This window comes from Rhincodon typus, chromosome 9, assembly GCF_021869965.1.
Source record: "Rhincodon typus isolate 14 chromosome 9, sRhiTyp1.1, whole genome shotgun sequence".
Lineage (NCBI taxonomy): Eukaryota > Metazoa > Chordata > Chondrichthyes > Orectolobiformes > Rhincodontidae > Rhincodon > Rhincodon typus.
Genome location: NC_063340.1, coordinates 90,542,125 through 90,566,239, shown reverse-complemented (window position 1 = coordinate 90,566,239; position 24,115 = coordinate 90,542,125). Strand labels below are relative to the sequence as shown.

The window sequence follows — 24,115 nt, the reverse complement described above, 5'->3', positions numbered from 1 at the left end:
ATGATGCTGCTTGGCCTGCTGTGTTCATCCAGCCCTGCACCTTGTTGTCTCGGATTCTCCAGCATCTGCAGTTCCTACTATCTCTGTAGAAATGAATGAGGTCTTTTTCTGAAAGGCAGCCAGTGACTAGTCAGAAACCGTAGGGATCAGTGCTAGGACCCCAGCTATTTACAGTATCAATTAATGATTTAGATGACTGAACTGAATGTAATATTCTGAGTTTGCAGATGACTCAAAGCTGGATGGGAAGGTGAGCTGTGAAGAGGATGCAGAGATGCTTCAATGTAAATTGGACAAGTTGATTGAGTGGGGAAATGCATAGCAAATGCAGGATAATGTGGATAAATGTGAGGTTATTCACTTCGCTACAAAAACAGGAAGGCAAATTATTATCTGAAGAGTGATAGATTGGAGAAAGGGGTGGTGCAATGCGACCTGGGTGTTCTTGTAAACCAGTCACTGAAAGGAAAAGAGAGGGCAGTGGATGTTATCTACATGGACTTTAGTAAGGCCTTTGACAAGGTCGCACATGGCAGGCTAGTCATGAAAGTTAGGTTACATAGGATCCAGGGAGAGCTAGCTAACTGGATTCAAAATTGACTCGATGGTAGGAAGCAGAGGGTGATGGTTGAAGGTTGTTTCTTGGATTGGAGGCCTGTGACTAGTGATGTACCACAGGGTTCGCTGCTTGGACCTTTGTTATTTGTTATTTAGATAAATGATCTGGATGTGAATGCACAAGGCATGGTTAGTAAGTTTGCAGATGATACAAAATTAGGAGGTATAGTTGATAGCGAAGAAGGTTATTAAACATTACAGCGAGATCTTGATCAGATGGAGAAGTGGGCTGAGGATTGGCAAATGCAATTCAATACAGATAAGTGTGAGGTGTTGCATTTAGGAAAGTCAAACCAAGGTAGGACTTCTACAGTAAGTGGTAAGTTCCTGAGGAGTGTTGTGGAACAGAGGGACCGAGGAGAACAAGTGTATAGTTCATTGAAAACGGCATCACAGGTAGACAGGGTGGTGAAGAAGGCATTTACCATGCTGGCCTTCATCCATCGAGGAATTGAGTATAGGAGCTGGGACATTATGTTATAGTTGTATTAGTCATTCGTGAGGACACACTTTGGAGAATTGTATGCAGTTTTGGTCACCCTGTTATAGGAAACACACAGTTAAACTGGAAAGTGTGCAAAGAAGATTTATGAGGATGTTGCCAGGACTAGTAGGCCTGAATAATAGGCAGAGGTTGGCCAGGATAGAACTTTATTCCTTGGAATGTAGGAAAACAACGAGTGACCTTACTGAGGTAAATAAAATCATGAGGGGCGTCGATAAGATGAATGCATGAGATGAATGTCTTTTTCCCAGGGATGGGGAATTGAAAACTAGAGTACATAGGTTTAAGGTGAGAGAGGATAGATTAAGAAGGACCTAAGGGGCAACTTCTTCATGCAGACAGTGGTGTGTATATGGAATGGGCTGCCGGATAAAGTGGTTGAGACAGGTACAATAGCAACATTTAAAACACATTTGGATAGATACATGGATGAAAAGTATTCAGAGGGATATGGACCAAATGCGGGCAATTGAAACTAGCTAAGTGGGCACCATGGTCAGCATGGACCAGTTTGGGCCAAAGGGCCTGTTTCCATGCTGTATTACTCTATGACTCAATGACTGTATGGCTACTCTGTTCTGAGGAAGGATATTACTGGCTGGATTTTCCAAATGAGGCTTGGTGAGATTCATTTCAGGAGAGACGTTAATTATTTATTTGGGGCAAGTTCCTCACAATCAGTGACTTAAACATCAAAAACTCACATGTTTGCTTCAACCCTGTAAATGTTCAAATATTTATTTAAAAATCACTGGGCCAAAACCCCTCCTCTTTATAACAACAACTGGAATTTTTATAGCAGTGTGTTCTCAGTAAAATGATGGCAAAATTTTTCTCAAGTGAGGAAATGAACAAATTTTATCACCAATTGAGGAGTGCAACATTAAGATAAAAAACCCAAAAATCTGATCAAAAAACAGAAATTGCTGGAGAAACTCAGCAGGTCTGGCAGCATCTGCAGAGCGAAACAGAGTTAATGTTTCCCAGACCAGTGTGACTCTGTTTCAGAAATTAAATGGTTAGGTCTGAAGCAGAGTCTGAAAGGATAGGTGACGATGGAGAAATGGGATGGGTTGGGAGGCAGTGGACAGTGAGAGCGGAGCAGGTGAGGGTGCAGTGGGCGGTGAGAGCGGAAACGATGAGGGGGCAGTGGGCAGTGAGAGCGGAGCAGGTGAGGGGGCAGTGGGCGGTGAGAGTGGGGACGGTGAGTGGGCAGTGGGCGGTGAGAGCGGGAATGATGAGGGGGCAGTGGGTGGTGAGAGCGGGGCCAGTGAGGGGGCAGTAGGTGGTGAGAGTGGGGCAGGTGAGGGGGCAGTAGGCGGTGAGAGCGGGATGGTGAGGGGGGAGTGGGTGGTGAGAGTGGGGCTGGTGGGGGGGCAGCTGTTGGCGGTGAGTGCTGGATGGTGAGGCGGTGACGGTGGTGAGAGTGGGACCGGTGAGGTGGCGACGGCATGAGAGTCGGCCTCTCACATGGCGGCAGTGATGGCCTCCTGGGTGTCCTAGTGATCGGAGCGGCCCCTGCACCATTGTGGAGATGTGACTCTGAGAATCTGAGATCTGGACTTTTCTTTTTCTCTTGCTTACCTATTGGCTCTGTTAAAACATTTAATTCTTGTTTTTGTAACCATGTGGGTGCCAGTGATTGGCAACTTTGTGCACTTTTCACTGTACTTATGTATTCCTATACTTAGCACATGTGACAAAAAGATCAATCTAAATCTAAATGAAATTTTAATAAGCAACCTGTGGGTTTGTGTTGTATCAGAGGGTGGGACTTGATCCTGGACCTTGTGGTCTACAGTTAGGGACACCCCCAGCAGGCCTCAGCACCCTGATCCTGACATTATTTATACGTCTCAAGGGCAGCAGCTTCTCTCAAACAAGTGGCTTGAACCATTGGCCATTTCAGTTGCTGTTTGTTACAAGGCGGTTTTCGATAACACATGAATACACAGCGAGTTTGGGTGATGTGGGAGGTGAAAACTTTGTCACTTCAAATATGCACAAGCTGACAGCAGCTTCTGGTCATACTTTTAAACTAATTAGCTCGATAAGAGAGATACACAGTTTAATGGTCAGATAAATAGATTTTTATTCAGCAAATTGTTATGTCAGTGAAATCAAGCACAGATTAAAATACCCAGATTAAAAAATACCACAGATTAAAATACGCAGAATAAAATTTGGGGTGGCACGGTGGCACAGTGGTTAGCACTGCTGCCTCACAGCACCAGGGACCCGGGTCCGATTCCACCCTCGGGCGACTGTCTGTGCGGAGTTTGCACATTCTCCCGGTGTCTGCGTGGGTTTCCTCCGGGTGCTCCGGTTTCCTCCCACAGTCCAAAGATGTGCAGGCTTGGTGGCTTGGCATGCTAAATTGCCCATAGTATTCAGGGATGTGTAGATTAGGTGGCTTATAAGGGGATGGGTCTGGGTGGGATGCTTTGAGGTTCGGTGTGGACTTGTTGGGCCAAAGGGCCTGTTTCCACACTGTAGGGATTCTATGATCTGTGATAAAACCAGCAGAACTGGCTCTCAACAATAATTGACAAAGATGTAAACAAGAAGAAAATAGGCTCAAAGCACAGGCAGCAACTGTTGTTCTCTGTTGTCGATGATGTCATTTGCCAGTCTCTTTCTGCAACATTTGAACCCCATATTAGGTCAAAATGTAGAAGCTGATGTGTGGATTGGCTCAAACCTGATTAAACAACAACAACTTGAAGTTTTATAGTGTCTTTCACACTCCACCCAACTTCAAGCTCAGCAGATAAGGGGACAACTATGAGAAGGGGGACAATCAATGCAGGACTGAGGGTGTTATACTTAAAGTCACGCAGTATCTGAAACAAAGTAAATGAGCTTATAGCACAGATTGAAATTGGCAGGTACAATGGTGTGGCTGTCACAGAGATGTGGCTACAAGGGGATCAGGGCTGGGAACTGGTTATCCAAGGATACACGTCCAATCAAAAGGACAGGCTGATGGGCCACAGGGATAGGTTTAACTTGTTCATAAGAAATGAAATTAAATCGATAGTACAAAGTGATATAGAGTCAGAGGGTGTAGAATCTATGGGGGAAGAGTTGAGGAATTGTAAAAGTAAAAAGACCCTGATGGGAGTTATGTACAGGCTTCCTAGCAGCAATCAGAATGTGGGGAAGAAAATAAATCAGGAGATAGAAAAGGCATGTAAGAAAGGCACCATTACAATTATCATGGGGGTGTTCAATATGCAGATGGACATGGAAAATTGGGTTGGTAGTTGATCTCAAAAAAAAGGAATTTCTGGAATATCGATGAGATGGTTGGCTGGAGAAGTTGTAATGGGGAACACAGACATGATTTGATTTGATTTGATTTACTCTTGTCATACATACCGAGATAAAGTGAAAAGTATTGTTTTGCGTGCTATCCAGGCAATCATACCTTACATAAGTACATCATGATAATAGAACAGAATGCAGAATATAATGTAGATAACACAGTGTGGAGCTGGAGAAATCCTGAAGAAGGGTCCTGACCCAAAACGTCAGCTTTCCTGCTCCTCTGATGCTGCCTGGCCTGCTGTGTTCCTCCAGCTCCACACTGTATTATCTCTAACTCCAGCATCGGCAGTTCTTACTATTGCAGAATATAGTGTTATGGCTACAGAGAAGGTGCAGAGAAAGATTAACTCTAATATATGAGACACCCATTCGAAAGTCTGATAACAGCGAGGAAGAAGGTGTTCTTGAATCTGTTGGTATGTGTACAAATTTTTATGTCATTTGCCCGATGGAAGCGGGTTGAAGAGAGTATAACCATGGTGGGAGGTGACCTGATTATGATGGCTGCTTTCTTGAGGTAGTGGGAAGTGTAGACGGAGTCAAATGAAGGAAGACTGTTTCTCATGATGGACTGGGCTGTGTTCACAAGTCTCTGCACTTTCTTGTGGTCTTGGGCAGACAAGTTGCCATACCAAACTGTGATGCATCTGGATAGGATGTTTTCTATAGTGCATCTAAAAATTTGGTAAGAGTCATTGCGGGCATGCTGAATTTGCTTTGCCTTGAGAAATTAGAGACATCAGCATGTTTTCTTGACTGTAAGGTCAACGTCGACGGACGAGGACAGATTGTTCATGATATTTACTCCGAGGAACTCGGAGCTCTCAACCATGTCCACTTCAGCATCATTGATACAGACAGGGGTGTGTTCTCCACTCTGTTTCCTGAAGTCAATGACCAGCTCATTCATTATGCTGATGTGAGCGAGAGATTGTTGTCTTTACAGCACGCTACCAAGCCCTCTATCTCTTTCCTGTACTCTATCTCATTGTTGTTTAAGATCCAAACAACTATGGTGGTGTCATCAGCAAACTTGTAAATGGAGTTGGAGCAGAAATTGGGCACACAGTAATGATTGTATAAGGATTACAGTAAGGGTCTGAGTACACAGCCTTATGGGGTATCAGTGTTGAGGATTATTGTGGAGAAGGTGTTGTTGCTTATCCTTGCTGATTGCAATCTCTGGGTCAGGAAGTCAAGGATCCAGTTGCAGAGGTGGGGATCAGAGTCCTCGGTCTCAGAGTTTGGAGATGAATTTGGTTGGAATTATGATGTTGAAGGCAGGGCTAAAGACAATAAAGAGAAGTCTTGTTGTTCACATATTCCAGGGACAAATGTAGGGCCAGGGAGATGGGTCTGCTGTGGCCGTTTTGTGACAGTAGCTGAATTGTAGTGGATCAAAGCAGTCTGGGAGGCTGGAGCTGATGTGTGCTATTACTGATCTCTTAAAGCAATTCACAACGATGGATGTCAGATCCACTGGGCGGTAGACAATAAGGCACACTGTATGATATGTTTCCTTGGCACTGGGATGAAAGTGGTCTTCTTGAAGCAGTTTGGAACCACATAGCAGAGTAAGGAGAAGTTAAAGATGTCAGCGAACACTCCTGCCAGCTAGTCCATGCAGGATCTGAGTGCATGACCAGGGGTTCCATCTGGGCCAGTCACTACCCATGGGCTCACCCTCTGGACATCTAACATCTGCAGCTATGATTGTGGCTACAGGTGTACTCGAGGCTGTCGGGGCAGGTGACATCATTTTGTTGACCTTCTATTCAAAATGAGCATAGAATGCATTGAGTTGGCTGGGGAGGGATGCATATTGTTTCATAGAATCCCTACAGTGTGGAAACAGGCCCTTTGGCCCAACAAGTCCACAGTGAACCTCAGAGCATTCCACCCAGACCCATCGCCCTGTAACCCACCTAGTCTACACATCCCTGAACACTACAGGCAATTTTAGCATAGCCAATTCACCTAACCAGCACATCTTTGGACTGTGGGAGGAAACCGGAGCACCCGGAGGAAACCCACCCAGGCACAGGGGGAATGTGCAAACTCCACACAGACAGTCGCCCGAGGCTGGAATCGAACCTGGGTCCCTGGTGCTGTGAGGCAGCAGTGCTAATCACTGAGCCACCGATTCTATTCGGCTTTGCTTTGTAGCCTGTTATAACGTGTAAGCCTTACCAAAATTGATGTGTGTTTCTATGGTTAGTCTGTGACTGTAGTTTAGTCTGGTACTGTCCCTTGGCATCATGATGACTTCACAAAGGTCAGATCTAGATTTCCTGCAAAGGTCAGGGTAACCCAACTTGAATGCCTCAGATCTGGACTCTTGGAGGGATTGGATCGCTTGGTTCATCCGTGGTTTCCGGTTGGGGAACATTTGCATTAACCTCTTTGTCACGCAGTCCTCTGCACACTTACTGATGATATCTGTGACGTGGTGGCAGACTCATTTAGGTTGGCTGCTGATTCTTGAATATGGACCCGTCCACTGACTCCAAGCAATCACGTAGGAGCTCGTCTGTTCCCTCAGACTGGCTCTGTCTGACTTTCTGTACTGGATCCTCACATTTAAGTTTCTGCTAAAGCAGCACAGCAGTATCATCTGATTTTCCAAAATGTGGAAAATGGTAGAGGCACTGATTAGGTAATTTGCATCAGTTTTCACGGTGGAAGACACCAGCAGCAGTTAACAACTTCAAGAGAGTCAAGAGGGCAAAGAAAGGAGACTCAGAGATAGCAAGAGCTGCAGATGCTGGAGTCAGTGATAACACAGTGTGGAGCTAGAAGATCACAGCAGGCCAGGCAGCATCAGAGGAGCAGGAAAGTTGACGTTTCACGTCGGGACCCTTTTTCAAAAATAATTTCTGAAGCAATTTCTCGACATTCTGCACCAATATACAACCTCCAACACCTAGGGTTGTCTTAAAATTTTGTGAGCTCCCTTGTCGAACACCTTGTGGAAGCCCAAAAACAACACATTTACAGGTTCCCCTCTATCCACTCTGGTCAAGAGTCCTTCACAAAACTCCCATGAATTAGTCAGACAGGATTTCCCCGTCATGAAGCTACACTGACTCTGCTTGATTAGATTACGATTTTCTAAATGCGTGCTTTTCTAACAATAGATGTCAGGCAAATTAACCTACAGTTACCCACCTTTTATTCTAGACTCAAAGATTCATAGAGTCGTACAGCAGAGAAACAGATCCTTCGGTCCAATTCATCTATGCTGACCAGGTATTCTAAACTGAATTAATCCTGTTTGCCTCTGTTTGGCCCCTATCCTTTTGAGCCTTTCCTATTCATGGGCTCATCTAAAAGTCTTTTAAAAGACATAATTGTATTGGCCTCTAGAACTTCTTCTGGCAGTTTGTTCCACACAGGTAGTTCTGTTTTTTTTCCCTTTGTTCATTCACAGGATGAGGGCATTGCTTTTTGGCAGCATTTATTGCCCATCCTAGTTGCCCAGAGGGCAGTGAAGAGTCAACCACATTGATGTGGGTCTGGAGTCACATGCAGGCCAGACCAGGTAAGGATGACAGTTTCCCTTTCCTAAAGGACATTTGTGAACCAGATGGGTTTTTCGCAACAATCGGCAAGGAATTCATGGTTATTACTAGAATTCCTAATAACAGGTATTTTTTTTTAATGATTTTAAATTCCATCATCTGTCATGGCAGGATTGCGAACCCAGAATGTTATCATGGCCTCTGAATTCACAGTCCAGCAATAATACCACTAGGCCATTGCCTCCACTCTGGTATCATGCGATTGTTTTGTTCCTGTGTGACCGTGCACTATGGACAATAGAAAATCGTGCTATAGACGATCGCTATAGAAAATCGCTATAGTTGTTGGGCAGAAAGCTCACGTTATCCAAACAGTGTTCACTAATTTGAGAATTGCATTAGAGCCAATTCATGTTGAAAAGACACACGTAATAGCAGAACTATATGTACGTGCAACATCCTCTGTGTAAAGAATTTGCCCCTCAGGTCCCTTTTCAATTTTTCCCGTCTCAGCTCAAACTATGCCCTCTACTTTTGGATTCCCCTACCCTGGGGAAAAGACCTTGGCCATTCACCTTATGTGTGCCCCTCATGATTTCATACAACCCTGTAAAGTCATGCCTCAGCCTCTTACATTCCAGGGAAAAACTCCCTAAACTATCTAGCCTCTCCTTTTAACTCAAACCCTGTAGTCCCGCCAACACCCTTGTATATATTTTCTGTACCCTTTCCTGTTTAACAAAATCTTTCAAATCACACGGTGATCAGAATTGTATGCAGTATTTTAAAAGGAAGGAGAGGAGCTTGTCCTGATTGGAGTTTGAGATGAAAAGAAAATTTGAAACATCTCAGTTTCTTTGGGCTTTGACAGGGTGAATACAGAGAGGAGGTTGTTTCCCCTTGTGGGAGAGTCTGAGACCAGAGGCTAAAATCTCAGAGGAATGGGTCGTTTCTTTAATTCGTGGTGGGAGTTGGACATCGCTGGTTGGCCAGCATTTATTGCCTGTCCTGAACTACCGTTGAACTGAGTGGCTTGCTGGGCCATTTCAGAGGGCAGGTGGGAGTCAACCCTATTTCTGTGAATCTGTAGTCACATTTAGGCCAGACCAGGTGAGGATGGCAGATTTCCTTCCCTGAAAGGCATTAGCTAGCCAGGTGAATTTTTCCCAACAATCGACAATGTTTTCATGATCATCATTAGATTCTGAATTTCAGATTTTTTTTTCTAAATTATGTTCAAATTCCACTATCTCTGTCCTGGCAGGATTTGTACCCGGGACCTCAGAATATTAGCTGAGTCTCTGGATTGATAGTCTCACGGTTGTATCAATAGACCAGCACCTCTCCGATTTAAGATGAGGATAAGGAGATAATTTTTCTATCAGAGGAAGTGAATCTGTGGAATTCTTTACTGTAGGGGGCTGTCAAGGCCTACTCATGAAGTAGAAACATAGAAACATAGAAGACAGGAGCAGGAGGAGGCCAGTCGGCCTTTGAGCCTTCTCCACCATTCTTCATGATCATGGCTGATCATCCAACTCAATAGCCTAATCCCGCTTTCTCCCCATAACCTTTGATCTCATTTCCCCAAGTGCTATATCTTGTCGCCTTTTGAATACATTCAATGTTTTGGCATCAACTACCTCAGGTGGTGATGAATTCCACAGGCTCACCACTCCTTGGGCGAAGAAATGTCTCCTCATCTCCGTCCTAAATCGTCCACTCCAAATCCGCACACTGTGACCTCTGGTTCTGGACACACCCACCATTGGGAATATCCTCTCTGCATCTACCTTGTCTAGTCCTGTTAGAATTTTATAAGTGCCTATGATATCCCCTCTTATTTGTCTGAACTCCAGCAAAAACAATCCCAACCTAGTCAATCTCTCCTCATATGCCAGACATGTTAACCCCAGAATCAGCCTGGTAAACCTTCACTGCACTCCCTCAAGAGCTCCTCTGAGAAAGAGACCAAAACTGCACACAATGTTCCAGGCATGGTCTCACCAAGGCCCTGTATAACTGCAACAACACATCCCTGTTCCTGTGCTCAAAACCTTTTGCAACGAAGGCCAACATACCATTTACCTTCTTTACTGCCTGCTGCACCTGCATACTCACCTTCAGCGATTCATACATAAGGATGCCCAGGTCCCACTGCACACTCCCTTCTCCCAATTTACAGCCATTCAGGTAGTAATCTGCCTTCTTGTTTTTGGTTCCAAAGTGAATAACCTCACATTTATCCAAATTTTACTGCATCTGCCATTGATTTGCCCACTCACCCAACATGTCGAGATCATGCTAAAGGATCTTTGCATCCTCGTCACAGATCACCCTCCCACCCAACTTGGTATCATCTGAAAACTTGGAGCTGTTACATTTTGTTCTCTCATCCAAATCATGAATATATATTGTGAATAGTAGGGGTCCCAGCACCGATCCCTGTAGCACCCCACCAGTTACTGTCTGCCAATTTGAAAAGGACCCATTAATTCCTACAGTGTGAAGCTGGAGGAGCACAGCTGGTCAGGCAGCATCAGGGGAGCAAGAAAGCTGACGTTTCAGTTTGGGACCCTTCTTCACAAAATGAAGAAGGTTCCCGACCCAAAATTTCAGCTTCCCTGCTCCTATGATGCTGCCTGGCCAGCTGTGTTCCTTCAGCTCCACACTGTGTTATCTCTGACTCCAGCATTGGTAGTTCTTACTATCTCATTAATTCCTACTCTTTGTTTCCTCTCTGCCAGCCAGTTTCCTATCCATCTCAATACACTTTCTGCAATCCCATGCGCTTTAATCTTGTATATTAACCTCTTATGTGGGACTTTGTCAAATGCTTTCTGAAAGTCCAATACACGACATTGTTTGGATTCCCCCTTGTCAATTCTACTAGTTATATCTTCATAGAATTCCAACAGATTTGTCAAGCATGATTTCCCCTTCATAAATCCATGCTGACTCTGTTTGATCCAGCCACTGCTTTCTAAATGCTCTGCTATAAAATCCTTGACAATGAATTTAAGAATTTTCCCCACTGCTGATGTTAGGCTCACCGGTGTATAATTCCCTATTTTTCTCTACCTCCCATTTTGAATATTGGAGAGACAGTACCTACCCTCCAATCCCCAGGGACTCTTCCAGAGTCTATAGAATTCTGGAATATGACCACCAATGCATCCACTATTTCTAGAGCTACTTCCTTAAATACTCTAGGATATGGATTATCAGGCCTTGAAGATTTATTGACCTTCAATTCCAACAATTTTCCCAGCACCATTTCTCTACTAATATTGATCACCCTCAGCTTTTCCCTCGCACTAAATTTTGCATCCTCAAACAATCTGGTATATGCTTTGTGTCCTCTTTTGTGAAGACAGACCAAAGTATGCGTTCAGTTCCATGGCCATTTCTTTGTTCCCTATTATACACTCCCCAATCTATCAAGGCCAACTCATACCTCATGTCCTTGTAGTTTCCCATATTAAGGTTCAGCATCCAAGTCTCTGAATCAACAACCTCACTCTCCATCTTGATAAAAAATTTTATCGTGTTATGGTTGCTCATCCCCAAGGGGTCACGCACAGCTGGATTGGCAATGATTCTCTTCTCATTACATAGTACCCAGTCTAAGAAGGCCTGCTCTGCAGTTGGTTTCTCCACATATTAGTCAAGAAATTAATCCCGTATACATTCCAGGAACTTCTCCTCAACGGCATTGTGGCTAATTTGAATGATTATATTTCAGTTTGAGAGAGAGTGATTTGAAATCAGTAATGAACTCAATGGCTATGGGGAAAAGGCAGGAAAGTGGATATGGGGATTATCTAAGCCGATTTGATATCATTGAATGGTGGACCAGGCACAATAGTCCAAATAATTGAATTCTCCTTCTATGTCTTTAGTCTTAAGATCCAATTGAGACATTTAACACAGTGGTATTGGATGGTTATTTAAACAGAAACAATATGCAGGATGAAGGGGAAAAGGCAAACAATTGTACGAAGTAAAAGTGCTCAGAAAGCCAGTGCAAACACAATGGACCCAATGGCTTCCTTCTTCATCACTTCATTTCCGTGATTGTGGGAACGGTGAAATTCCACTTTGTGCAGCAAATGGTGCTTCCACTTTTCTGTTTCCTGGGTTCAGTTTGCAGCTGTTGTTCAGAAAGGCAACCCCCATCTCAGCCTAAATGTCAAAATCACATTTCCTGCAGGCAGTCTCTATCTTTGGTCTGTAGATGGTGAAATCCGTGGTTTGTTCCACATTATTTGCTGTCCATTAAACAGCTGGGAAATGGTGGAAGCACAGTGTGACACTACTGCCTCAGTGAGTCTGAGGGGGCAGCTTGGCTCAGTTGGTCACTCTCTCACATGTAGGGCAGGAAGCTGCGTCTGTCAAAACTATTTCAGGAGCATGATTCAAAGCTAAGGTTCTGGTGGACCAGGCAGATGTCACAGAGTAGTTTCAGACGAGCTACATTGTGTGTGAGGCTGGTACAAGACAGACGGGTGTGGCACCATGGAAACAGATCACCTGGCAGAAGTGGCTACAAGCAGCAGCAACAGAGAGAAGATTGAACTTTGTCGTTGTTTCTGTCAGATGTTGCGTGGAGTGCTCAGTCATCCAATTCAAAGATTTAAAGATCACAAAGCGCAATTTGAAAAAGAACTAGAGATGCTCTCAGTCTCCTGGCTATCAACGTCCCTCCTTCAATTAACATCATCACATAAAACATGAATTGTCATTCAGCACATTGATCTTTGGAAATTTTCCCAGTTTGGAACAGACCCAGGGTTCGGAGCTGTCACAGATATAGAACTTCAAACTGATTTGTGAAATCCTGGAGATGTTTTAATGGAATAAATGAAATATTATTGATTATAGAGAATTGATGTGAATGCTAGCATGGCTCCATTGGTGAAACTCATTCTGAATCACAAAGCTGTAAATTCACCAATTTCGTAAAAGCAGGAGGTTGTCTTTTAAATCCACCCCAACGAGACCCAATGAGCACACAGGCTAATCCTATTCACCCCAAATACACACCTTAATGTGCAGCCTGCCCCTCAATCCCATTCTCCCATTCAATGAATGACAGAAAAGGATGGGAGAAACACTCTGTTTTCTGATCTGTGTTCCCAGCCTGTGGAGCTCAGTGTCAGCTGCACCAAACAATCTTCAGACAGTGATAAATTTTCCTTGTAATACTCTCCTCCAGTTCTCAATGTTCAAACGTATAGAATTCACACAAACTCCACAGCAGCACAAACCATGGAAAGGTCTTTATAACAAGTTAAACTTCTGCAAAGCAAATACTTACCAAAGCAACACAGAGGGACAGGGTCACAGCAGTGTTCCACTGATCATCTCAACAGAGCGACAACACTGTTCATTCACACAGTTTATTGTACGTTCAGTTAATAAATTGAAACATAAAGTGTCCCAGCCAACTGCAGCTGCTTTAATGTCTCATTTCTCAGGAGTGAAAGAAGTTACAGTGTCAATAAAGAGGAAGTTCAGCACAGTTCTCCAGTTTCCGATTGGGGGGTGCAGTTTGAACATGTTCGTTGTTCCAATTCTTGATTTTTAATGTTTCTCTCTAGCCTCTTTTTAACCCTATGGTGAACAAACATTACTGAGTGGGCTTTCCTTGAAATAAATCTGGTAATATTTGTTGTTAATGATTTGTTCTCAGTGAATTTACCCTGAGAATCAGGCAGCTGTGGTTACAATCACTGCAAAAACTCCCATGACTATAGATCCTCACCCCAAATTATTTACAAACCTGTTACAGTTATCGTTACAACGTGTATTATTAAAAATTCAACATTGTCATGACTTTCTGGAAATCAAGCTCATTATTCCCAGAGTTGTCCCAACAGGGAAAGATTGAGTCAAACATTCCAAAGTCTCCAATTTGCCTGACCAATGAACTCAGTGTAAATAAAAGCACACATCAAGTCACTGAACTGATCAAGATAATCTCAAACTTAGAGAAAACTGTTTGTTTTAACCAAAGGCAGAATGGAGACACAATTTCTAACTGATGTAACCCTGTCTGAATTTCTCCTCTCCCATATGAAGTCAGACAGGCAAGAGGTTTGAGGTGTAAGGAGAGGCTGAATAGGCTGGGGCGTTTTTCCCTGAAGTGCTGGAGGCTGAGGGGTGACCTGTTAGAAGTTTACATAATCATGAGGCGTGTGGACAGGGTGAACAGTCAAGCTCTTTTTCCCGCATAGGGGAGTTCAAAATGAGAGGGTATTAGTTAAAGGTGAGAGGGGAAAGATTTAAAAGTGACCAAGGGGTACCTTTTTCACAGAGAGGGTGGTGCATGTGTGGAATGAACAGCAAGAGGAAGTGGTGGAGGCTGGTACAATTACAGCACTTAAAAGGTATCTGGATGGATGAATGGGAAGGATTTAGAGGGATATGGGCCAAATGCTGTCAAATGGGAATAGATTAATTTCGGATACCTGGTAGGCATGGACAAGTGGGACCAAAGGGTCTGTTACAATGCTGTACAGCTCAATAACTCTATGGGACTATAACACGGCTATTAAGGCAGAAAAAGAAGAAAAAAAAATCAGAGAAACCCATCAAAAGCACTGATCGGAACCACACACGTTTGATGAGTTCTTTGCTGTTGATATAAGATTACTTTCAGAAAGCTTTCGATACGGTCCCACAGCGCAGAGTAACATGTAACATGAACACACGTGTGTTTGGGGATAGATACTGATAGAGAATAGATTGGCAAAGGAAACAAAAAGTAGGAATAAACAAATCTTTCCCTGAATTGCAGACGAGTGGGACACGCAAGTATCACTGCTAGGGCCCCAGCTATTCACAATGTATATTAATGATTTAAATGAGGAAACGAAATGTAATATCTCCAAGTTTCCAGGTGGGAGGGTGAATTGTGAGGAGGATGCAGAGAAGCTTCAATATGAATTGCACAAGTTGAGTGAGTCGGGAAATGCATGGCAGATGCAGGATAATGTGGATAAATGTGAGGTTATCCACTTTAATTCAAAAACAAGAAGGCAGATTATTATCTGAAGGGTGATAGATTGGGAAAAGGGGGAGGTGCAATGAGACCTGGGTGTCTTTGTACACCAGTCATTGAAAGGAGGACAAATGCCATGTTATCTTTCAAAGCGAGAGGATTTGAATGCAGGAGCAGGAACGTCTTGCTGCAACTTAACAGGGCCTTTGTAAGACCACACCTGGAATATTGTGTGCAATTTTGTTGTAACTCTCCTCCCTACTCCCCAAAGCCTGCACACCATCAACAAGGCACAAGTTAGGAGTGTGACGGAATACTCCCCACTTGCCTGGATGGGTGCAGCTCCAAGAACACTCAAGAAGCTTCACACCATTCAAGAAAAAGCAGCCCGCTTGATTGGTACCACATCCACAAGCATCCATGCCCTCCATCACCAATTGTTGCTTGGTTCAGCACCCCTTATCTCTGTGATGTCTGCCTGTGCTCTCCCTGTTCTATGAAGGCATAATGTTATATACAACTCACAGTGTGCTCCAGTAAACATGATTTTTAAAACTGCAGCCATCTCAGCAGTGTTTCCTTTATTTAAAGAAAGGTCTTCTGCTTTTAATCCACAGTCCCAAAAGGAAGGAAATTAAAAGATATGGTATTTCCACCTGACAGCACAAAAGGGATGATGGTTGTAAATTGGGTTGCTGTCTGACAAAGTTCTGAGAGGAACTCCGGTCAGGCACATCTCTAAAGGTGCTGGGGGAACTAGAACAGCAAAGGGAGAATGCAATTCAAAGCTTAGCAAGATCCAGTGGCTACAGAGCGAATGGGAGCTGACTACTTCTTTCAGCAGAATGTCATTTCTGTGGATTATGTCCTAAACTGCAGGCAAGTTGGGATTTACTCTTCTAGAAATATACTCAGAAGGAATTAACAGCCAACTGCTATCCCTGGTTTGTGTGTGTTCATGGGCTGATGTGCTGGTGTGGATTCCAGTCCAGCAAAGGTCAGAGCTTGGGAACAGCAATTAGACACAGCTTAGCAAAAGGTAAGGAAAACACAGTACTTCTTACACTCTGAGAGCTGGAAGCCCAGCAAACCAGAAGACAACTATTTGTCTGATACCTGAATAGGCAGAGAATGGAGGGATACAAAGCATGCAGAGGGAAAAGATTTTTAATTTAGAAATGCATCATGTGTCAATGCAGTCGTGATGGGCCTAAGGACCTGTTCCTGTGCTATACTGTTCTTTGTTTTCTTGTTTAAACAGCCACAATGTTTCACCATCAAATCTACAAGAGTGGGATAGTGCAGGGGCTGGGGGCCGGTTATCTCAGTTGACTTGGTGCTGTTTTATGATATACAGCAATACCAACAGTGCAGTTTCAATTCCCACACTGCCTGAGGTTACCAGGCAGCTCCAATCTCCTCAACTTCTACTTTTGCCTGAGGCGTGGTGACCCACAGGTTAAACACCCACCAATTATCTCTCTCTCTCTAATGAGAGCAGCCCTCTGGAACTATGGTCCTCTGAGAATAGGATGACTTTATATTGACCTTACTCTTCACAAACCCAGAGGCTGGTCCAGATATCTGTGTCTATGTTTCACCATCTTTTCGAATGCTTAGTCGCTAATAAAGAAACCCAGATTAATTTGGATTCTTTTTAAATAGAAATACATTTGGACTGAGAAAGGGTATCAATGAGGGAAGACGTCCTTTTAAAGTTAATTTTGTTGTGACCAACCGAGAGAGGAGTTGAATTCGGAAGAGGAGTCAGTTCATCCTTTCTCACCTGGGACCATAACCATTTGGGGCTATCACACCAGAAATTGGAACCAACTGGGGTCCAGTCTGAACACAATGTAATCTGTGCAAATGGCATTGATGGATAAACAGGTGAATGTGGGGCTGAACCCTCTGCAGGGGATTAAAACGTGGGAACGGAATGCAGGTTATGTGGGAAACTGCTGAAAATAATCATCACAGTAATTTGGAACAAAAATGAACATTGCTGGAAAAGCATTACATCCTGTGTTATTTCACTGTTGTGCACCTTTCTGACTGTGGTTCAGAGTTGATTGGGCTGCCCAAGTAGTATATCCAAAAATACCAGTACTGAGTGCAGTGCTGGGGGAGTGCGTCACTGTCAGAGGCGCTGCCTGTCCAAGGCAATGTTTCCCCAGGCCATGGCTGTCCTTTCAGGCGGACAGGGTAGATCCCCAGTGGGCGCTATTTTGAAGAAAATCAAGGGAGATCTCCCCGGTGTCCTGACTATTATTGATCCTCAATCAATAGACAGTCTGGACATTGTGTCTTTGTTGTTGGTGGGAGCTGACTATTTGTGAACTATCTGCATCATTCCTTGAATGACCACAGTGACTGCACTTTTAAAGATATCCTTCATTGGTTATAAAGTGCCTTGACATTGCTGAGGATGGGAAAAGTGCAACTGAAGAAGGGTCTAGGCCTGAAACGTCAGCTTTCCTGCTCCTCTGATGCTGCTTGGCCTGCTGTGTTCATCCAGCTCTACACCTTGTTATCTTAAGCTAAATAAAAGTTCCTTTTTAGATCTTGTCTTGTTGAAGGGTGTGAGACAGGTGCATTCACTGTCTGCTCTCTCCATGGGTGAGAGTTTCAGAATGCCTCAGCTCTGTAGTTTTCAGGAAGTTTCAAGACTCTTAAACTGTGTAATCCATTTCCTCTGGTGCTGGACAAAAAGCTGTGAATCAGTGAGCCACTGACTCATTGCAACAAACTGAGTTTCCAATGATTGGATTATATTTCACTTTGGCAAAAGGACAGGCAGCTTTGCTCTGCTACTTTTTGTGTTGGTTCCTGTGCAACAACTGCTCCAACTCTCACCCTGTGAAGCTGAAACCTTTGTCGTTGATGTCTAAAACCTTACTTTCATGGTAAGGGGCCCCATTGGCTGGTTTGTATTTCCTCTATAGTTCAGAGTGACTGCCTGAATCAGAAAGAAAGTCTGTCACTTCCACTTTGACACATTGTACACTGGACACATCACACAGCGTGGGCAAACTGCATTGTCATTTCATAGAATAGTCATCCAAAATGCCCCTTATTATTCTCCTTGTGACCACATTGACTCTCTCTGCTGATGCTGGTGAGTACGGGTTCTGTTTGATTTGACCTCAATGGAGGGCTGCCGTGGTTTGTGTTTCTGATAGTATCTTATTTGTGGGTGTTTCTGTGCCTTGCAGGAGCTCAGGCCCATTGTTAAATTTTGAATTGTCCATTCCCTATGAGCTGTGTTTCAGCTTCTTGTACTTCATTTTGTGTGTTCCTCTGACAGATGAGACATTGTTCACTCAGATTTCAGGAATGGAACTGTTCCCTTTGGGGTCTAGGCCCGAAACGTCAGCCTTTCTGCTCCTATGATGCTGCTTAGCCTGCTGTGTTCATCCAGCTCTGCACCTTGTTCCCTTTGGTGCTTTGTTGTGTTTAGATAGAACACATTCCGTGGCTGTCAGCTGGCGCTGGGTATACTGGGACTAGTTTAATCAATAAAATGAGCCTGGAAATGCACAAATGGAGAAAGAAATCACCAGGGTGGATATAGAGAAGCTGTTTTCACTGGAACGTCAGCCTAGAAAAAAGCAGAGGGATCATGAATACAAAGAAATCCAAACAGATCAAATGAAGAATGTGGGAAGAATGTGTTTCTGTGGGAAGTGGTGAGAATGTGGAACCCCCTGTTAAAGCTGGTGAGGACTGTCCTGACCACCACATATCACTGATCTCTCAATGAATATCTCTCATGTGGCCACCTTTGTAATTGATTATGATTCAAGTACAAATTACTGAAACTGAGAAAAACTGCGGAAAGCTGCAACACAAAGATAGGTGGGGGAACTTGTGCACGAAACACAGAAAGCTAGTACACAGGGGCAGCAGGTAATCAGAAGGGCGAATGGAATGAGATAGCAAGAATCACAGATGCTGGAGCCAGAGACAGCACAGTGTGGAGCTGGAGGAACACAGCAGGCCAGGCAGCATCAGGCCAGCAGGAAAGTTCACGTTTCAGGTCGGGACCCTTCTTCAGAAATGGGGAGGGGGAAGGGAGCTCAGAAATAAATAGAGAGAGGAGGGATGGGACTGGGAAAAGGTAAGTGGGATGGTGATAGTTGAGTGCAAGTAGGGAGTGGTGGGGATTGGTCAGTGGGATGGGTGGGGTGGATAGGTGGGAGAGAAGATGGACAGGTTGTGTCAGGTCATCGAGGCAGGGATGAGGGGGAGGGTTGGACTTGGGATGAGACCAGGTGTGGGGAGGTTTTAAAACTGGTCAATTCTATGTTTATGCCATCATGCTGTAGGCTCCCCAGGTGGAATATGAGGTGTTGCTCCTCCAGCTTGCGGGTGGTGTCATTGTAACACTGGAGGAGGCCCAGGATGGACATGTCACCCAGGGAATGGGAGGGGGAGTTAAAATGGTTGGCAATCGGAAGGTGTTGTCGTTTGTTGTGAACACAGTGCAGATGCTCTATGAAATGGTCTCTGAGTCTACACTTGGTCTCACCAATGTAGAGGAGGCCATATTGGACGCAGCAGATACAGTAGACAGGTGGCTCTTATTTTAAGTGGGGGAGGGGAGAATGAGAGTAGGGAAGTTTTACTGCAACTATACAAGGTGCCAAAACTGTCAATAGTTTTGGGTCCCTTATTTAAGAAACAATATCATTTCATTGGAACTAGTTCATAGAAAGTTCACTAGGATGATTCCTGGTATGGAGGAATTGTCTTATGACCAAAGACTAAACAAGTTGGGATTCTACTCACTGGGATTTAGAAGAATGGGAGATAATCTCATTGAAACAAGTAGAACTTTTAAAGACATGACAGGGTAAATTCTGAGAGGATGTTTCTCCTTATGTGAGCGTATAAGACCAGAGGGCATCATCTCAGAATAAAGGAGCCCCAATTTAAGATTGAAATGAGGAGGAGTTTCTTCTCTCAGAGGATTATGAGTCTTTGGAACTCCTTGCCACAGAGAGCTGTGGGGAAATGTTCTTGTGTATATTTAAGGCTGCAAGCAATAGATTTTTGAGCATTAGGCAAATCAAGGGTTATGGACAAAGGGCAGAGAAATGAATGTGAGGAATATCAGATCAGCCATGATCCTATTGAATGGCAGTGCAGGCTCGAGGGGCCGAATGGTCTACTCAACCTGTCCATCTTCACTGATCCCACTGACCAATCCCCACCACTCCCTACCTGCATCCACCTATCATCTTCCCACCTACCTTTTACCAGCCCCATCCCTCCTCCCTCTGTTTATTTCCCAGCTCCCTAAACCCTCCCCATTTCTGAAGAGGAGTCCCAACCCGAAACGTCAGCTTTCCTGCTCCTCTGATGCTGCCTGGCCTGCTGTGTTCGCCCAGCTCCATACTGTGTGGTCTACTCCTGTTCCTATTTCTTCTGGTGTTATGGTCTTAAAGCAAACTGACAGTCAGACATCTTGTGTAAACCAGTTAAAGTTTATTTTGTTAAAATATCAGTCTTCCTGACGTTTCCTCAGCGATGATAAAATTAAGTTGTGAATGAGAAATTACAGATAATAACATTAAAGCAATTTCAAATCAGGCAAAAGCTAACTGTCATGTTCACAAGCTCAAAACATACCAGGGCAACAACTGAGTGTTTTAACAAATACACCACTGTTGTTCCAAACAGGAGAAAGACATAAATCAGGGAATTTCAATCTAATTAAGCGAATATCAAAATCGAGACTGAAGGTATGTGAATGAGGGAACATTATTGAAGGGATGTAGAAGCAAGATGAATAACAATGCATTGATAACTTTGCAAACATGGTGGGAAAGACCAATATGGACTGAAGAGTTCTGAAGGAAGGTCACTTGACCCAAAACGTTAACTCTGATTTCTCTCCACAGACACTGTCAGACCTGCTGAGCTCTTCCAGCAATTTCTGATTTTGTTATCAATATAGACTGGTTGAATGTGAGGTAGATAGGTGGGAGAGAAGATGGACAGGTTGACTAGGCCATTTGGCCCCTCGAGCCTGCACTGCCATTCAATAGGCTCATGACTGATCTGATATTCCTCACATTCATTTCAACCAGTCTATATTGATGAAGGTCATCTTTTGTTTAACTTCTGTGCATTTCTCCTTTGTCAGGACCTGAAATGACCAATTATACGGAAAGCTTCTAGTCACATGACAATTTATAACAAGGTAATTCGAGAAGGGACTTGGTGTGAAAGGAGAACTTTATGTATGAGAGGTGGATTGAGATTCATTGTGCTCTTGAGAGTCAGTAATTCTGAGAAAAGCTAAAGTGTTTGAAATGAGACTTAGCTGAATTGCTCTTACAAAGCTGTATATATCTCTTTAACCCTCAACAAAACCTGGCAATGTTTTCAAAGCATAAACAGACCACAGTAGCCTCTCAGTACAGAAAGGGCAAGAGTTAGACTAAGAAGCATGTCATGACTATGTCATGGTAAAAACGTAAACCAGAAAGTAAAAACAATTCCTTTACTTTACATCTTATAGTCATTGAGTCATAGTAAAAATTGTATGACTTATTTCACCAACTCAAAAAGCTAAAGTGCATGAAAACATAATGAGCAGTGATGATGAAAAGATAGCAAAAAGTACAAGACATTAGTGAGACCGCATCTGGAGTATTGTGTACAATTTCAGTCCCTTATTTCAGGAGGAATGTTGTTGGCTTGGAGACAGGTCAGAGGAGGTTCACAAGACTGATTCCAAGGATGAAAAGCTTGCCTTATGAAGAAAGGTTGAGCAGTTTAGGTTGGTACTCTCTGGAGTTTAGAAGAATCAGAGAAGATCAAATGGAGGTGTATAAGATGCTGAAGGGATTGGCAAAGGAGATGCAAGGTAAATGGTTCCCCTTGTGCAGCAATCTAGCGTAAGAGGTCATCATTTTAGGATAAGGGGCAGCAGATTTAAAATGGAGATGAGGAGAAATCACTTTTCTCAGAGGTTCGTGCATCTGTGAGATCATTCCACCAGAGTGCATTGGATACTGGGACACAGAGGAAATTTAAGGAGGAAATAGTTTTTTGATTACCAATTGGTTGAAGAGTTATGAAGAGCATGCAGGAAAGTGGCATTGTGTCTGAGATGAGATCAGCCATGATCATATTAAATGGTGGAGCAGGCTCGAGGGGCTGAATGGCCTTTTCTTGCTTCTCGATCTTACGTTGTTTCATCTGCACCGTAACAAATCTGTGATTCTGTGATTCTGACAGGGAAGGTGTAAGTGCTAGAGATAAGAAGCTTCATTTCTAAGGAATTCTTTCTTCACCAGAAAATACAACTTTTTAAAAAATGTTAACATATATTTGTTAAACTTGATGGAAGACTCCCCTCTTGCCTGGATGGCTGCACCTTTAACAGCTCTCAAGAAGATTGACACCATTCAAGGCAAAGCAGTCTACATGATTAGCTGGTTGATTGATTGATTGATTGATTTATTTATTGTCGCGTGAACTGAAATACAGTGTAAAGCCTTTGTTTACGAGCAGTACAGGCAGATCGTAGTAAGCAAGGATGTACAGATTAAAAAGAATTAGACAGGAGCATACAGGTTACTTGCACAGGGCATGTGTGAGGCTAGATCAATGTTAACAGGATCAGCATTATTTGAAACGAGAGAGTCTATTCATCATGGAGGAGGTGCAGTTACCTATCTTTACGGATTATGTTCGACAGATCAGAAAGCTGAGGATTCAGTTGCAATAGGCAGAGCCAAGACAGAGGTCATGCAGATTTTAGATCAATCTGGAGGGGATAATGGTGTTGAAGGCGGAGCTGTAGTCAATGAGCAGGAGTCTGACATAGGTGTCCTTGTTCAGAAGTTTCAGACAGAGCTTCAATTGGATAAGGTTATGGGGATGAGGTGATTATGGATGGGGCAGTTTATACTGTCAGTTAATCCAACAGTACAGAGGGTGCAGTGAGATGGAGATATAGAATCATATTTTATTAGCTTATTATAATTACGCTGCAAGATATAAGATGCAAGACAGACTGAGGTTGAATTCCTTAGAACAGGGGAGATTGAGAGGGGACAGGGAAATGTATAAAATGATGAGGGGCATAGATAGAATAGGTAGGAATTGACTTTTCTCCCTCTGATGGAAGGATCAACGACTGCGGGCACAGATTTAAGGGAAGAAGCAGGACATTTAGAAGACAATTGGGAAAAAAACTGTTTTACCCCGAGGGTGGTGGGTCTTTGGAACTCACTGCCTGTCTGGGTGGTCAAGGCAGAAACCCTGGGCACGTTGAAGAAGTATTTAGATGTGCATTTGCGATGCCGAAGCGATGGGCCAACTACTGGAAAGTGGAATTATAATCGGTAGAAGGTTGTTTTTGACTGGTGCGGATGCAATGGGTGAATTTCCTTTCTCTATCCATCTTTGTGACTCTATGATTCTAAGATATCCGCTCATGACGAATTGTTCTTTTTTGAATTCTTGTTCTTCTGTATACAAGAAGTTTTATGAAATGTCAATATTTCAGTTTTTACGTTGCATTTGATAATTTATAAGTGATGTTTCTTTGCCTCTGACAGCAGAGACACCCATTCTGCTCCAGTCTCCAGCAGTGCACAGTGTGATGGAAGGTGACTCTGTCAGATTTCAGTGTAACCTGGAGAATGCCAATGTCAGCAAACTCATTGTTACTTGGTACAAGAATGGATCCAGCAAACAGGAGCTGATAACATACGATACACAGGGCCATGTCTACCGTCACCGAGGAGTGGCAGCACGTTTCCAACCTTCCAGGGATATCTCCAATAACAGCTACATCCTAACCATCACAAATGTGCAAGCCAGTGACAACGCTGTCTATGTCTGTAGTGTGCGGGGATCGAGCTACGGGGCAGGAACCCAGCTGAATGTAACCAGTAAGTAAATATTAGATCCCACTGACAGGCTCACAGGGACAACATCATCACCAGCACCAGGTTAATGAACAGGGAAGGGGTTTAGTGTGGGTGAGTGGGGAGGTGGTGGTGGAAGGGGGAGATTATAAACCCTGCAAGGAGCTGCTTCATGTTAGAACATAGAACATAGAACATAGAACATTACAGCGCAGTACAGGCCCTTCGGCCCTCGATGTTGCGC

At 43.7% G+C, this 24,115-nt stretch overlaps 1 protein-coding gene across 1 annotated transcript in view; it reads left to right on the top strand.

Annotated features, from left to right (window-relative positions):
• The window catches only part of LOC109924926 (basement membrane-specific heparan sulfate proteoglycan core protein-like), an 83,052-nt gene extending 59,149 nt beyond the window's left edge, over positions 1-23,903 (top strand). Inside the window, 1 exon segment of the mRNA XM_048601399.1 lies at positions 23,560-23,903. Within this exon segment, the coding sequence (XP_048457356.1) occupies positions 23,560-23,903 (344 nt within the window).
• Positions 23,904-24,115: the final 212 nt, after the last annotated feature.